The sequence below is a fragment of the Morone saxatilis genome, unplaced genomic scaffold, assembly GCF_004916995.1.
Source record: "Morone saxatilis isolate NCDOM2014 unplaced genomic scaffold, NCSU_SB_2.0 Contig19, whole genome shotgun sequence".
NCBI classification, from domain to species: Eukaryota; Metazoa; Chordata; class Actinopteri; family Moronidae; genus Morone; species Morone saxatilis.
This window is the reverse complement of record NW_023339751.1, coordinates 24,673,982-24,691,329: the sequence shown is the minus strand read 5'-3', so window position 1 is coordinate 24,691,329 and position 17,348 is coordinate 24,673,982. Positions and strand designations below refer to the sequence as shown.

The window sequence follows — 17,348 nt, the reverse complement described above, 5'->3', positions numbered from 1 at the left end:
TCTTTTCTCGGTCAAATAGGCACCAAATTCAAAATTTATGTTACATTTCGACTACATATATAACCCACTTTCAGTAAATATTAATGTTTCCACGGGTGAAATGTCCCTTTAAGAAAAGTGATGGCAAATCCAAAATATGCTCCAACGTTTTCAGAGTTGAGAAGCTCCACAAGTGTCTACGGAGAGAAACCAGTCTTGCCCCACAGGCACGCCGACCACTGCGGCCAACACAGCAGACAACGTCAGCAAAAATGAGAAAATACAGCCCCACAACTGTAACTTTAATTTTCATACAGCTACAGTTACTCTGTCATTACATTTTTGAGCGAGAATGAGCTCCAACACATGTTAAATTTGCAGTGAAATCTCAGGTAAACGTTCATCTTTGGGAAAATCACAAAAATCCACAATTATTTGAACTTTTTTTAGAGCATTATTAGATGCTGCACTGACACCTTTTCAGTCAAGGTGCTGGTGTCTGTCACTTCCTTTTCATTTTCAATGTAACTTCAGAAAAAAATACAGATTTTTAAAATGTATTTAACAAAATCAACATGTTCAGAACTCATTTACATGCATTGCATTTCTTTCCATCATAGGTCATTACCCATACATTCATTTCTCTGTGACATCTGAAACAGAAATTAAAGTTTTAATTGCCAGCAGGATCTGTTGATATTTGAAAGTGAAACAGCCAGATAGTGAATTGTTGCAGTAAAGCAGGTGTTAATTTCCATCAGCTGATGAGTTTCAGTTCATTAAATATCATATAGAACACATACCCTGCAGGTCAACCTGCTCTACACATTGACCTTCTACCGATGCAGCAGGTGTGTTTTGAAGCTCTTTCAATCAGGAACACTTCTCCAAGGGCCAGTGTGTAGGATTTAGTAGCATCTAGCCGTGTAGTTGCAACTCGTTTGGCTGCGAACAAAACAAATGGCCCTATCTAGAGCCAGTGTAGTCTATTCCAGGCTACTGTAGAAACTTGCGGTTCAACATGGCCGACTCCATGGAAGTGTCTGTAGTAACCTTTCAGTATTATTTGCATGTGAAGCTGCTTGCATTACTCATTATTAGCTCTTGTTAACGTCCAGTTTTATGTACAGAGACCTGCTGCCGATTACATGAAAACAATGAATTTATAGACGAGAATAGACGAGGACTGACATTTTCAAAATCCTTCTAAACACGTTCTTCTGCCTGTTTCAATCCCCCCTTGCCAACAATATTTCATGCACTCCATCAGACATTACTCAGTGGTCACATGGTTGTTCACCTTGCCGGCCTGTCATAGTCCTGAAGGACTCGCATGATGGACTGAAGTGAACCTTTGCCACCCAGTGACAGCCGACATGCATCCATCAACATCATTCTGGCTTCTGTGTTTCATTCAGTGCTGAAATTACCTTTAACGTCACTACCTCTCTCTGAATTCTGACATTACAAGAAGAAAACATCAGGTCAGCAGGGTCGGTCCTGTTCCAAAGACCTGCAGTTAGTGGTCCCAGTGTCCTACAGTACTGTACTTTATCACAGCTAAGCATTCAGGAGCACTCGTCAGCTGGAACATAACTAAATATATTTACCCAAGTACTGTACTTAAGTACAAATTTCTACTTCTACTTCTATACATCTCAGATGTTTATTTCACTACATTTATCTGACAGCTTTAGTTACTTTACAAGTGAAGATTTTTACACACAAACATATGAAGAGTTTATAAATTATGTTTTGTTAAAAACTGTTTATACAAGTACAGCTGAAATCATCAGTACATTAATCAATAATTTCATTGAAAGAAAGTCATTTTTCATCTAAAAAAATATGTTTCTAATAATTTGATGGTATTTGTAATAATGTTTAGGTTTGGACTGTTTGTTGGACAAAACAAAAGTGTTACTTACGCAATGCTTTGGTTAGTAATGGCATTTCTTTATACATCTTTATACTTTATACAGAATTTTTACAAAGCAAACAATCAGTAGAACAATGGAGAAATAATCAGTAGATGAATCCATAATGAAAATAATCATTAGTTGCAGTCTGATACAAATAGTATCCACCTCAACCAACTACAACAGTAAAACCTGCTTTTACATTAATGTACATTTACATAATAATCTAATGGTATCATATAGAGTACTACAACAGTCACAGTTTTATACTAACACTTGTCATATTTCCAGACCATTTTTGTGTAGAAAAATATATCAGACACACATTGTTCCAAGCAGACTAATTGTATACATATATATATGTCTGGAAAGTGTTTTTTAAAATTATATTTAAAAGGGAAATAAAACTTGTAACAGGTGAAAGTAGAATCACTTTTGCGGCAGGACATTTCAGACCAAAAGAAAACAGCTGACAATAATTCTTCAAATAGTCATCAGTTCTCCGTTTAAATGTGTTACAATTAGTAACTGAAAAGGAGAGGAGAGTGGAGAGATGTGGCGACATCTGTTGGGATGTGAGGATGGGGGCAGACAGACTGGTTGTCCCTGAGTCAAACGCAGCGGTGGTGGGCGAAGCAGAAATGCTGAATCTTTCGTGATAGGCGATGCTCCTCTCAATGTGCCAGAGTTAATGTGGTGACAGATCTCTGACCTCGCAGCAAAACACCAAATGAAACACTCGCTGCTGACGAGATGGAAATGATTTAGATAATGATGCTCAGAAACAGCCACAGACTGTAGGAACATTTATGTATGTGTAAATATGCATACAAACTTGTTTTTAATGAATGTGATGCACTGATGTTAGTGCCATGCTGCCTATTCCTGTCCCTCGTCACCCATTTCAGTAATCCTCCCGCAGTTTTATGTCCCACATTTGTCCCAGAGGAGATGTTCGTTTGGATACAAAGCACTTTTTTCCTATTAAGCAGCAGCTCCCACAGCAACAGAGTATTGAACTTAGAGTTGAAGAGTGTTCCCTCTGTTTTTGCTCTTCACCAACAGCTGAGGGAAATCTCTGGTTCTTTAGCTGCTAAATGCTCCACTGTGTTCACCAACTCAAACACCAATCTCCAACTGTGTCTGCCTGCACTTTGCTGCTGAGCAGTTAGTGTACAGAGGCTTTTTGTTGTTGTTCTGTAGACTACTGTTCTTGTTATGCATTGAATATAATATGAAAAATTGTTAAAATATGTGACATTGAGCAATACTACACCAAACTCACTTCCTTGTGTCTAGTTGTTGCAGTTGCAGTTGCTAGTTGCAGACCACGCAGACATGTAGTCTCACATTTATCCTCCATGCAGTGTGGTTTTATTCTCACTGAAAAAAGTTGCCTTCTATTTTTTATGAATCATACAAAAAATGATAATAATAATAATGATGATAATTAGTCATCTTCATCATCACTACAACTATTTTTGCAATTTTCACTTTCTCTAGCAATTTCATTGCATAAAAATACCTCATATCATTGCATTGTATCACAATTTTATTCCTTTTTTTCCAGCCGGCATTTTAACATGAAATAGTAATAATAATTTATAGTAATACTAATTAAGGCTTCATTCTATTTAGTGTAGCAGAGCCTTTCCAGTGAGCCAACATGCACAATAGCAGCACCCTGACTTTGGCCTGAATGGAACAGAACCCTAATCAGTATGACTGGAAAAAGATGCACGATAATTATCGGGGCAGATAAATCCTCAGCTGATAATGGAAAATGTATATCATTATGGGAAAAAATCCATATTGTGCATCTCTTTTGGTAAATATTGAAAAAGGTCTATTCTATTCCTCTGCTCAGGACACCATGACTCCAGTATATCTTTACATAGCTAATAGTCCTTTTTTAATTAACCTCTATAAATCTGAGGTGAAATTAGGCTTTATTCGTACAGCCTCTGCATTATTTATCACAAACAAGCGACTGTACAGCCAACATGACTGAAGGCTTCAAGAAAATTCACACTGAATCAAAGTGTGAGTTTCAGTTCTGATTAAAAATGACTTTGCTGCTGATTCAAGCTGTAAAGCTGCAGTCAGATGGATGTGTGGCCCTAAGGCAGCATGTTTGTTTGTTTGTCACAACATGTCTGACTCCATCAATGTCACCGCGTCCTTCACTCGTTCCTCTTTCTTTACGCTGACTGTTGTTTGGAGCTCTGAGCAGTTTAATGCACATTTAGACCAAAGCGGGCTGCATGTGACTTCTCGTTTTATGGGTCACTGCAGGAGACGTGAAGCATCAGCATCATGTACCGGATCCACACGGATTCTGATCTCTGATTGGCTGGATGGTGTGTTAAACTGTTTCACGCACAAATGGTTTGCCTCGAGTTTAATCACACTTGGCCTGAACTTTTTTAACCAAACTCTATAACTATGGCAACGTGCTGAAACAACTCAGAAACATTTACATCACATGAATTAAAGTTCTGCGTTACATTCTCTCTATCTATCTATCTCTATCATTCTGTCTATCATCAGCGTCGTGTCAATAAAGGCGATAAAGGCCCCAGAAAATAACGTTTTATTTATTTGATTCACTGCTTTGTTCTAGCCAACACCAGTCCCTTTCTTCATTCAGTCTTGAGCTTTCTCGACCATCGGGCACCCTCTATGTCTTTAAAGTGTAAGCGGCCGATCACACAGAGATGCACCGCTACAGGTAAGTCAAGTCTAAAAAAAAAAAAGCCAAGAATGGTGCAAGAAAGGAGCGCACACTCTCAAGCGGGGAGCCTTGTTATAATGGAGATGCAAATCCCTACCATCAAACCGAGGCGAGCCAAGCCAGTACATGAAAAAGGGCTACTGGTGTGACAGACTCCATAGTGTTTTTATTACAGCTTCAGTTTCTTCAAGTTCTTAGTGAAATTAAACTGCTCTGACTGACCTCCGTCCCTGATGAACTAGATAGAAAACGTATGAAGAGTTCAAGTTAAGACGATGTTAATTAACGCCTTGGAGCCCTTGGAGAAAATCAATTTTAGTCTCAAAGTTAATTAAATGTGATCTATCTATATGGTAAAATGTTTTGGAAGTCTAAATACTGGAAGATGAGGATGTGACTGACTGTGAGCTGATTATACTGCTGCTGCTGCTGCTGGTGGTGTGCATACCGACACCAGTTGTAATCCTGCAAACTGTACAGTTAATGTCTGTGTCTTATGTCATTATTTTTCCAGCGGGAAAAGTTCAGTCATTCAGTCTCAAAACAAAATGGATCAACTGGTTTTCTGTGAATGACTTCACTGTATAAACTGTGCACACAAGGTCAGTTAACAGTTAAATTGCCTGTGTCGTGTCCAAAGATTTACATAATTAATGAATGAATCTAGCGGTGTATAATGAGAATGCACAGTGTCTGCCATCGAGCATAAGGAAACACAAACACAACACCCATAATAGGATGCTTCTGCCTGCGCAATCTGCATGTGTTACTGTGTTTTTATTTATTTATTTATTTATTTATTACCTAAATTTAACTATATGCTCACTCCCTACACCCTATATCCAGATGTAAATATGTAACCACAGACAATATCCCACTGGAATAATTCTAGATAATATGGTATGGAAAAAGGTTGGGTACTGAACTGCAGATAAACTTAGGTAGGATGTAGGAGAGACAGGTAAAGTAAGAGTCTATTGCTTTGCCAAGGTCTATCGAATCTTTCAAATATTTTTATGAAAACTTCTTTGCTCTCATTCAAATCAAACTGGTCGCTCCTCTGACTGACCTCCATCTTTGATTAGCTGTGCCTAATATTTCTGCTGGCAGGGTAGTAATTTATGCCGTTAACGTGGCAACCGGGAGATGGGATAAAGAGATCTGAGACCCGACAGAGAGATGGAGCTCAGGGCTCGGTAATTAGAAACAGTGATGAAGGGGAGATATTATTCTTTCAAAAGGAATTGAGGTGATTGGTGATTAGCGAGGTCCAGCAACGTGATGGTTTTTCAACTCGTGGAATAATAATGTAATCGATATGAAGGACTTTTTAATCTCTACTTATACTTTAAAGTCACTTCAGCAAATGCCCTAAAACAATGATTAGTCTTTCATGGCAGCAAGTTTAAAACGGCAGCTGAATATTTTTTCTTCTCTGAAAGATTCAAAATTTTAAAATCAACTGGCTGGATGAATATGCTCCAGCATCTGGCGTATATAATTATATACGTAATAATTAATACATCAATGTTTTGGACACACATACACAACATATCTCCACAATACTGTAAAGATTTCTATGTAGTTGATCTCAGTCCTGCTCCTGAGAATGAGCCCTGTGGATCTTAGTGACCTGTCCTCTAACGCCACCATTGCAACAAATGTGCATTACATTTTTAGCTCCTTCTGGTAATTCTCTAAGAATAAAGAATAAAATCTGCGTTTTTTCATATAGTGATGTTTTTTTGCCCCCGAACTGAGTCATTGCATATTGAGTAACTGCCGATAACAAGTAATTTTCCTCATTTTTAAGTTAAAATTAAAGATGCTGGAAGTGAACTTTGGGTTACTCCTGGCAACAGACGTGCCACACATCACTTCATCATAGTTTATAATTATGCATTTCAGTGAGGACTTCAGAGACTCCAGTCTGCAAATCTGTTTAATTGATAACTACAGAAGTGTAGAGTAATATTAGGCTTCCTTAGCCCACAGCTGGTGCCTGTTCTCGGCTGTTCACCCCAGGGATTCAGTGGAGTACCAGGGGTTTAAGGCAAGCGTAAATAACGTGGATCTGTCTGTGCCTCACTGTTGACAGACACACAGTCTGCAAATCCACACATTTCACTGATTCACGGACCCCTGTCCACACACACACGGGAGGACAGCTGAGAACAGGCACTGCCGTGGGCAAGGACCACCTCTAAAAAAAGTTATTTTTTTGGGCCTTTTATTGGATAGTGAGCAGCCGAAGAGCAGACAGGAAGGCCAGAGAGGGGGAAGATAAGACATGAACAGAACAGAGGACGCAGGTCGGATTCAAACCCTGGGCCGCTGCAGCAACTCCGTACTCTACCGAATGAGCTAACCGGGTGCCCGAGTAACAGGGGGCGCCCTAAACAAGGTTTATCAGACACTGTACAGTGGTTCATAATTCATAGTCACATTTGCATGTAATTTCCTGTTTTGTCTTCCAGGCGGCGATGGTGCCCAAGGCCTCGTACCCCTTTCCCACTGTGGATGTGCCTGACCACGCCCACTACACCATCGGCTCTGTCATCCTCGCCATCGGCATCACCGGCACGATCGGGAACTTCCTGGTCTTATATGCCTTTTGCAAGTAGGATAACTTCCTGTGCCCAAATATAGTTGTGCTCTGTCTCTGATCCTTACTCTGAGTTCAGGCAACCCATTCTCACCCCAATTTAAAATAATTAAATTCAAATACTGCTGCTTGGTCAGTGGCCCTCTCCTTTGAAATATGACGCCGTAGGTACATCCTGTCATTATTTCTGAACGCACCTGCAATCAAAGTCAGGTGATGTAGTATAAAGAGCGAAAAGGTTACATATTTATTATTTCTAACTTGACCGAGGTTCCCTGATTGTGAAGTTTGGAGTGAAAACGTGTTGGATAATACACAATACTTGCAATATGGTCACATGTACACACAGATATGCTTAAGAGCTCTAACAAAGGACAAGAGACAGTTATTAAACAGACAGTTATAAAATCTTATAGTAAAAAGTAAAAGCAGATATATTTGATATATGATATATTGTCTATTAGACATAATATACAAGTCAGTTTAAAAATATGTGTTTTTAGCTAGTGTTTAAAAGAAAACGCAGGAGTAGTTGTGCAGATTGGGAACAGTTTAGGGACAATGACAGCAAATGGACAGAGATAAAGCTTGGAGATAATCCGTGTTGTAGGTGATAGAGTTTTGTTCTGGAAGTGATGGAAAGCCAGTGAAGGGATGCTAAAGCTGTGGTGGTGTGTTTAAGAGCCGAGCAGCTGCATGTTGGACCAATTGCAGACTATTTAGTGCTGAATATAGAGAGTTAATCCACACAGTATGAAATTAAGACATGGATAACTTCTTCCAGGTTAGCAATGGTTTGATTTTAGAGATTCTTCTCACGCACATGATGTAAAGTGATAATTACAAGATACAATAATGTAGAAAATGATGAGAAAGTATCGACAGTCTTTCTCTGTAATCCCATGAAATGTTTTTGAAATGTTTGAACGGCTGACAGGTTGACGTCAGTCTGCACAAACTGAAACAATTTGGTTTTATCCCTTCCTGTTGTCGAAGTAAAGATAATCCACAAATGGGAGAATGATCAAGTTTTGTCGTGGCTGTGTGGTGGACGGAGATTTTGTTCTTACCTGTGGAGGAAACACTGGTGTGATGTGCTGGGCTCGGAGTTGAGCTGTAAAGTGCTTTTGAGACTGAGGTTTAATCTCCTGCTGTGATAAGCAGAAGAGGAGGACCTGTGTGTGTCTGTCCGTCCTCCGGCTATAATGATGTCTGGTTTTTATCGACCCCACACTGAGTCTTTTATCTTCCGTCACTACCCAGAAAAGTCTTTCTCTGAAACCAGAGCGGCATGTCTTCTCGACTCTTTTGATGAAACTTTAGCACTTAAGATGAGTTCGACCCACATATTGATTGGACCATTTATGGGGCAGATATTGATCTTTCATTAAAGTCAGAACTGCTCCATGATGGGGGTTGCATTGATTAAATGTTACATTTAGAACTGAAGCAGCACTAAAAGATTTCGGCTCTTTCTCATCCTCTAAAGCAGACTCTGAACCTCAGAGCGTCCTGACACCTGCTGGTGTAGTCAGGAACCCCCTGATTCCGGCTGCCACTCACCTGTAAGGAACAACAACTTCCTGCTCGTCAACCTAAAGCTGAATGTGAAAACCTCTTCACCACTTCTCAGATTATTCAAAATAAGCTTTTATTGAAGAAAATATGTTGTCTAAGCCAAAAGTTAAGGACATGTGTGCAGAGCAAACTAAAGTTTGGGCCTGAATCACATGTTGAGCTTAGTTCAGACGAAACAGCTGTAGAAGGTTGTGAACTGTTGTGTCAGCTCGACTCGACTCAACTCAGCTTGTCAAATCTCCTTTCAGAACTTACATAATGCATGCTGCCTATTTCAAGTCAGTCGGTTGAAATGGTTTTGGACAGGGAAAATTTACTGAAAGTTTTTATCGTTTCATCAATAAGATGGAACAGTAGCAAATAACTCACAATCACTATCCTCATTTTATATTTTAGGATGCTACAAATTATATCCAGAGCAGAAGTAGAGAGAGTCTTTTAGACAAAAGTTGTCAGTGTTGCAGACCAGCACATTGCAAGTAGTTGCAAGTTTCAACTCGTCTCGTTGCGAATCTTTGGTCTGAACTTGGCTTTAGATCTCATTCATCCAGAATTTAAAGATACTTTAAAGTTAGTGTTACAGTTGAGAGCTGCTGTTCCTTCCTCTTTATTGAGGAAAACCGACTGTGTGACCTGTGACTGTGAGTTTTGTTTTGTGCTGATGAAGTTTCCATGAAAAGGCTTGAATAAATCGGGTGTGCAAATCAGCAAAAACTGGAATGTCAATTTAATTTTGATGTGTTTTTGATTTTCTTGAAAAACAATTTATAAAATATTGTTATTTTGTTGTGAGCGGGACATTTCTGGGCATCACCCAGCAGCTCAACCAGCAACTCAGACCCAGGCAGCAGGTCAGGGTCTGAGTTCAGGACTCTGCCCCCTTTCTGAGTCATGGATGCATAATGAGCTGCAAGTCTGTGTGTCAGTGGCTGTATTCAAATCCAGAAATATGTAATCTTCCTGCAGGGTTGTGCAGAGGGATTAGCTGCTTTGTACAAACTGATATTGTCTAGCTACTTATATGTATGACACAACCATAAAAATTTATTCACTTTTAATCAAAAGTGAACCAGATCTTTGGGTAAAAAACTGTGTGCGTGTGTGTGTGTTCAGGAGTCGCAGCTTGAGGACGCCAGCCAACATGTTCATCATTAACTTGGCAATCACAGACCTGCTGATGTGTGTAACACAGACACCAATCTTCTTCATCACCAGCATGCACACGAGGTGGATCTTTGGAGAGAAAGGTACCTGAAGGCATCACTGACAAACACTTTCAGCCGCTGATTTCAGATCAGTTAGACTTATTCTTGAAAATATTTTGACGCTTCTATTTTCTTGTCTGTTATCATCATGTGGTAGGGGGGAACAGGGTTGGTTGTCACAATTCTACTTTGATTTGAATCCTTCAAAACTGTATCCTTAATATGTTCCCTTTTCAAAAAACTTAAGTAAGTGTCAGGTAGGAATGACGTAACTTTACTCTCCTTAAGCTTATTCTCTTCAAAAGCTCTTGGGACAACCATCCTACCAACCAACAACCATCATGGGGTTTGTAGTCACCAAGCAGCAACCTCCATGGCTGCAAATGAAGCCACAGAAGTGCCAAAAACTGCAGTTCCTCTAACAGCCACTTGAGGCCGGCTCCAGTCAATTTCCATAAACTGTTTACAGCCTGGTATAAAAAACTGTTGTGGTCTTTATAGCTAAATTCCTCAACCGTGACAACTTACAGTGGGGCAGTTTTTCACTCACTATCACTCACTGACAACCAACCCCAAAGAGAATATGATGAGCATCCCCCACTAGCGACTAAGCTAGCATGTTGTTGCCTTACTAAAATATAATTTTCCCTTCGTACTGACTAAAGACAGTAGTTGGTATTGGATAGTAAAGGAACATTTAATGGGTTAAAACATGTAAAAACATTATTGTGGTTCTTAAAAGGACTAAATGAAAGGACTTTGTGGAACTGAGTATGGAACATTTGCAGAAGAAATTAAAGTTTACTAAAGAAATATAAATTCCCTGAAAGGTAAATTGGATGTGTTATGATCCTTATGTGTTCTCTCCACCTGCAGTCTTTCAGAGCGTTTTTCATTTCCCACCATGACAGTGTGAATTACTGAGTTATAGCTCAGAGACAACAGTGTTTGCATTTGAGTCCACCCTCCTCCATCTCCCCAGAGAAACGCTCCGAGGTCATTTTAATACCACAGAGAGAGTTTTTAAGTAGAGGAGATGCTGATTTACTGCTTTTTATTACTTGAATTTAAAGGGATAAATGCCAAAGTGAAAAAATATTATTATTAGGGCTGGAGCAGTGGCCGCATTTTCTTCTATAGCATTACTATATATTATCAAATAAAAATAACTACTCTTCTTCTCGCTGTCTTTAGGTTGCGAGGTGTATGCGTTCTGTGGCGCTCTCTTCGGGATCTGCTCCATGATCACGCTGACAGTGATCGCTGTGGACCGTTACTTTGTCATCACACGACCTCTGACATCCATCGGCGTGTTGTCACGGAAACGGGCCCTAGTCATCCTCACGGCGGCCTGGGCCTACTCTCTGGGCTGGAGCCTGCCACCGTTCTTCGGCTGGAGTGAGGACACACTGTATTGCACACTTATTTAAGACCTGAACACAGGCTATATTCACAGAGCCATAAACAACCTCATCCTGCATTAGAGAAGTTAAAACAACCAAAGACCTAATAGAAAATGATAAGAAAACACAGAATTTGTCCAAAAAAAGAAGCCTATTATGTATGTATGGTTGTTAAAATTGCATAAAAATTGTATAAAAATATTTAAAAAAATTATCTCTGCAGCATTCAAAGGAAATAATCTGCTCAAAATTCTTCCAAATCCCTTTACACAATCGTTTTACACAAACTTCCTGCAGTTATTGTGTTACTGACTGTTACTGACACACTTACCACACATTTTCTGACAGTGCATACAGAACCTTTATCAAGATGTTGTTTATTTTATTCTTAGCAAGATAACGTGACAGTTAATCATGATATTGACTTGAGGCGATATGGCCCACGCAAATCTATACTGTACATGTCTGCTGCACTTTAATCTGCTCAACTCTGCCTCAAAGCTTTGTGTATCTTCTATCAAACTTATTGTTCATTTACCCTCCAAATCCCAAAAAACACCTCAATCCCAAAACAGTTCAGTTCAAGTTCACTCCCTACATGTGGTGTGCATTTCTTTTTCCTCTCACCTGGTTCTCATTCTCCTCAGCAGATTGTATCACACTTGTTTTTCACATTTTTATGTAAATTATAATGTATAGAAACAGAAAAGCTCCCATAAATCTCGCTCAGTTTCATGGAAAATCTGGTGGGGGGTAAATGTAGGGAATAAAATCTGTGAACCTTCTAAGCAGCAGTAAATTGTTAATATCTAAAGTATCATCAGATTTGAGCATGTTTCCTCTGAATAATTATATTGTCTAAACATAAAACCTCCTGAAAGTGACGGTTTACAGGGGCCAGTTAGTTTTATAGTATCATAAACCCACATATTCACTCAGTGATCTTTAAACAACAGGTTCATATTTACATCAAAAACAATCGTAGATGTATTACCTACACATTTTTCCTGTGTATTTTCTTAACAAATGGAAATATGTAAGTGTGCCTACTACAAATCTTACACTCTGATACAGGTACAGTGGCAGGGGATTACCAAAGCTTCACAGGGGGTCAAAAGGCCTTCTTGATTTTAAGGGGTTTTTAAGCAGGCCTATATCTCAGCATTCCATTAATTTCTTTGAAGAAAACTAAATGAAATTGTTGTTTTTAAAGTATAGATTATTATTTTAGATCTACCGTAAACAGGATAAGCTAACTGTGAAGACCTGACACAAGACATTTAGCAGAGGTTACAACCCATTGGGGCACTGTTTCATACACTTGAGGAAACTCATGAAAAATGGTGGAGATGGAGATATATCTGTAAAATATTAGGGTCCAGGCTCCCCCTGGCCCCCGCCTGAAAGAGCATGATAGGACATTAAAACCCTCCCTGCTTGTGTCTCTCGCCCAACAGGTGCCTATGTCCCGGAGGGCCTGATGACTTCCTGTACGTGGGACTACATGACCTTTACCCCGTCGGTGCGAGCGTACACCATGCTGCTCTTCATCTTCGTCTTCTTCCTGCCGCTCTTCATCATCATTTACTGCTACTTCTTCATCTTCCGCGCCATCCGCACCACCAACCAGTCAGTCTGTGTGTTTGTTCAGTGTAGTTAGGGTGGTTTATTTCTCTTTGTGTTAGTTGCTCATTTTCACCAAAATAATAACTGGATTGTTAAAAGGAACGGTTTAGTTGAATTGTTTTTTATCCTGGATCCCTACGCAACTGTAATTATAATATACTTCCTGATTTTTCAACCAATTCTACCTATTTTTAATAGTTTCAAAAGAAAAGAGAGATATCTTGTTTTTGGAACATAAAAAAAGATATAAAGATGGTGTTCAGTTAGTCAGCTGACAGAAAAATATCCTTCAGCAAGATTCCTTTGGATATTTATAATTCTATTTATTATTTTCTAATTGACTTTCTTGACCTTTTCTCTGACGCCACCATCAGTATAAAACTTATAAAAGATAATCCCTCGCTCCAGCAATAGACCACTAATAAAGGCCTTATATTATCTTTTCTTCTTATGGTTATTTTTTGTAGTTTCTTGACCGTCCTACTGTTATTACAGACAGTGAACTAACTGCAGTCTATTTCCTTGTTTTTATTACTCTTTAGGCATGAAACACAATTTTTAGAGGTCCATTTAGGATGATCTATTGACAGAAATGGAAAATAATATTCATAGGTATGTTGGTATGAAGTCTGCAATGTTGAACTGCCATGTTTCTACAGTAGTCTCGAATGGACAAACCAAACACCAGCTGAAGATAAGGCCATTTCGCATTTTACGGCCACTGTAGTTTCTCTTACACACGTAGTTGCAATCTGCAACTTCACACCTAGACGTCAGTAAATTCTACACTCTGGTCCTTTAAAGCATGCATTTTTCTAGGAGTATTCCACGTGTCTACTCAGGTGGACCGCATGTGTTTTTCAACTATATATTAAAAGACAATTAATAGAATTATATATTATATGTTTTTTTATGTGCACATAATCTGTAGAAAATATAGTTTTTGTTACAAAAACTTCAAGTTACATTCTAATAACAAAAAGGAGTTGTTTTATTGCCAAAAAAGTTACTTTTCAAGAAGTTGCAGTATAAAGTATAGTAACAGTATGAATTTCGAAATATAGCCAGCAATGCATGATGCATTTAGTGAACAGATGATGATTTTCTCCCAACATACAATCAATACTTGAAAATTTTAATAACTGTATTACTCCTTAGTTGTTACTTGATGTTACCGCATTTTATTTACCTGCAAGGATCTCCTCAATACAACTGGCAACATAACCCATGAATACGAGAATGGCTATAAGAAAGAAAAAGAGTTTAAATCATTATAAAAAAGAGCCTCAGGTCAGGGTCAGCCTCTGATAAATGAATTCAAGTCTACAATGTCCTCACAGGTATAGTACTACAGGTCTGCCTGTGTGTGTTTTCAGGGCTGTGGGGAAGATGAACGGCAGCGTTCATGGTCACGGCAGCACTCGTGACTCAGTGAAGAACTTCCACCGGCTGCAGAACGAGTGGAAAATGGCGAAGATCGCTCTGATCGTCATCCTGCTCTATGTCATCTCCTGGTCACCGTACTCCAGTGTTGCTCTCACTGCCTTCGCTGGGTAAAACAAACCGCCACCTGTAACTGCAATTAAATCATTTTCAAACCTACAGCCACCAAATTCAAATTTTCAAGACTTCATCTGCAGTTCCTCTAATGCCCACTAGATGCTAGTCCACGAAAACTCTTTATAGTGCTGAAGTGTCCATGAGCAATGAATCCATAAACTTTCTCCTGGCTCCTCACTGTGTTGTTGTTGTGTTTCCTGCTGCAGGTATGCGGACATGTTGACTCCCTACATGAACTCTGTGCCCGCCATCATTGCCAAAGCCTCGGCTATCCACAACCCCATCATCTACGCCATCACACACCCCAAATACAGGTAACACACACACGATTAAACAATAACAATTACATAAACAATCTTCATCCCAGCAGCTATCAAACTTTATAACGATACCATAGTCATTTTTTATACTATTGTCACTTTCTTTTGCTTGCACTACCGTATAGTCTTCACATACATATATATGCATAAATAATTTCTTACATGTACTCTAGTCCTGTTCATAGCCCTGTGAAATCAGTTCTGTATAATATATTTTTTGTTTGGTGTAATTTTTTTCTACAATATGCCACTACCTCCTTCTGTAACCTGTGCAATGTTATAATTTAACTTTAAATGCTGTAACAAGTGAATTTCCCCAGTGTGGGATCAATAAAGTCTATCTTATCTTAATACCTACTTATAGAGCTAAATGCTGTTCAGTTACCACTAAATCAACATTTGGATTTCAACTAAATCAGCTTCCCCTCTAAATTCATCATTCATTTTAGACAAGGATAATAGATCATCTGTTTGTGTGTTAGTATCTGAGCTTGACACCTCATGACCTTCAGTTGTATGAAAGGCTCCAGCTAACCTGCCTGTTGCGTCGTCTGTTCTCATCCTGCTAACGTGACTGCAGCCCAGTGAACCGTCACACTGTTGGAGAATTGATCCAATCAGAGAAAGCACTGCCGCCTTAAGCACTCTAACAAGTGATCTGAACTAAGTGCTGCTCAATTAACCTGAATGTTAACTGGACTAGAGAGAATCAAACACACACACCAAACACACACAGGATGGTTTGATGCAGGACACCTGACCTTGATTGTTAAAAGCTGCGGGATAAAAGAAAACAGCTTACATAACTGTAGATCTGTTTTATACAACAGCGTCATGTAACATCATGGTGAAAGAAAAGTAGATAGCTTTTTCATGAAAATAGAGAAAAAGTAATAATGTATGTTGACCACAGACACTCCCATGCACTCCCCTCTTTTGTCGAGTTGTAGCGTTTAGGATCTAGGGCTTATGGGAAATGGTGTTTATTAATCCACATGACAGGTTATGATCCAACCTGTTAATGCCACAAATGTCAATGTGATATTGAATCAGGGTTTCTTAGTTCTGGAGCAGAAATTGGAAGTTCTGGTTTGACTGTGGGCTGTTAGGGGTCCTCTTAGTTGAGGGAATCGAAGCATTTTTTTATGGTAAAGTCGACCCCTGAACCCATAAAGTACTGATTAATACTTCAATCCAGCTGGAGACAAACTCTTGATCTCCCTATCTCTGTCCAGGTTAGCATTAGCCAAGTACATCCCATGTCTCGGCATCTTGCTCTGTGTCCGTCAACGTGACCTCCGCTCCGCCAGCAGCAGCTTTATGTCGACGCGTCGCTCTACTGTGACCAGCCAGACCTCTGACATCAGCAGCCAGTTCAGGCGGCAGAGCAACGGCAAGTCCCGTCTCTCCTCTGCCTCCGACAGCGAATCGGTAAGCTCAGATACTTTAGAGCTGTGAAATCATATTGAAGAGAATGACATACTCATGTGTGTGTGTGTGTGTGTGCTCTGTGTGTAATAAAGTGTATTTTCATCTGCAGTGTTTGACAGACACTGAGGCTGATCTGTCCAGCGTGGGTTCCAGACCAGCCAGCCGCCAGGTCTCCTGTGACATCAGCAGAGACACCGCTGAGCTCCCTGACTTCAAACCCTCCTCCAGCTTCAAGTCCAAGATGAAGAGCCACGACTCTGGCATCTTCGAAAAGGTAAACTTCTTACCTTATGAGTTTCCAGAATGTTTTGTAGACTTGAGCTCCCACTGTCTGTCACCTCACATTGTCTTTGGGAACATGAATGAGACACCTGAAATAACTTAAAATAAAATCATCTATCTACAGCCACTAGTGGTCAAAACCAGGTTGACCAGAGGTTCAACTATAAATACTACGAGTCAGTCTGGAATAACAGCCAATCAAGATGATTGACAGGTGCTGCAGTCAGGGGCTTGACCAACTGACCCTTCCTAAGTCCTGCCCATTTTTGCTCTGTGCTCCAATAACAATTAACAGCTAGCCTCGGTCAACTTTCTTCTTTCCTGTACTTAGATATGCTATATGCTAGGCTAGTCTATGTTGAAAAGACAACCACTTTATGAATATAGCTAAAAGAACAGATCAAATTCTGAACCAAATTCAGAGTTGGTTATCTACCAATATACAGCCCAATGTAAGCTTGTGGGAAAACATCTTTTTGGGCTGGTGTGCAGAGCCGGTCCTGACCTCCCTGGAGCCCTACGCAGGAGGCCCTCCTACCTGACCCATGAGCCATTTAACTATTTGCCATTGCCACACAGTGGCACCTGACGTCCCAGTACTCCCACTACAATCCTCCCTCCTTTAAAACACTAGTTTACCTGATTCCTGTTCCCACAACTATGTCATTGTGTGTTTTTCCTCTTTTTCTGATGGATAGTTCTGTTC

At 39.7% G+C, this 17,348-nt stretch overlaps 1 protein-coding gene across 1 annotated transcript in view; it reads left to right on the top strand.

The window, feature by feature from the left end:
* Positions 1–16,745, top strand: part of LOC118329094 (melanopsin-A-like) — a 35,096-nt gene extending 18,351 nt beyond the window's left edge. The window contains exons 2-9 of the mRNA XM_035663061.1: positions 7,110–7,252; positions 9,929–10,062; positions 11,215–11,418; positions 12,881–13,052; positions 14,426–14,602; positions 14,816–14,923; positions 16,165–16,360; positions 16,470–16,745. Coding sequence (XP_035518954.1) covers positions 7,110–7,252; positions 9,929–10,062; positions 11,215–11,418; positions 12,881–13,052; positions 14,426–14,602; positions 14,816–14,923; positions 16,165–16,360; positions 16,470–16,745 — 1,410 coding nt within the window. The remainder of the gene's footprint in view (positions 1–7,109; positions 7,253–9,928; positions 10,063–11,214; positions 11,419–12,880; positions 13,053–14,425; positions 14,603–14,815; positions 14,924–16,164; positions 16,361–16,469) is intronic.
* The last annotated feature ends 603 nt before the right edge of the window (positions 16,746–17,348 follow it).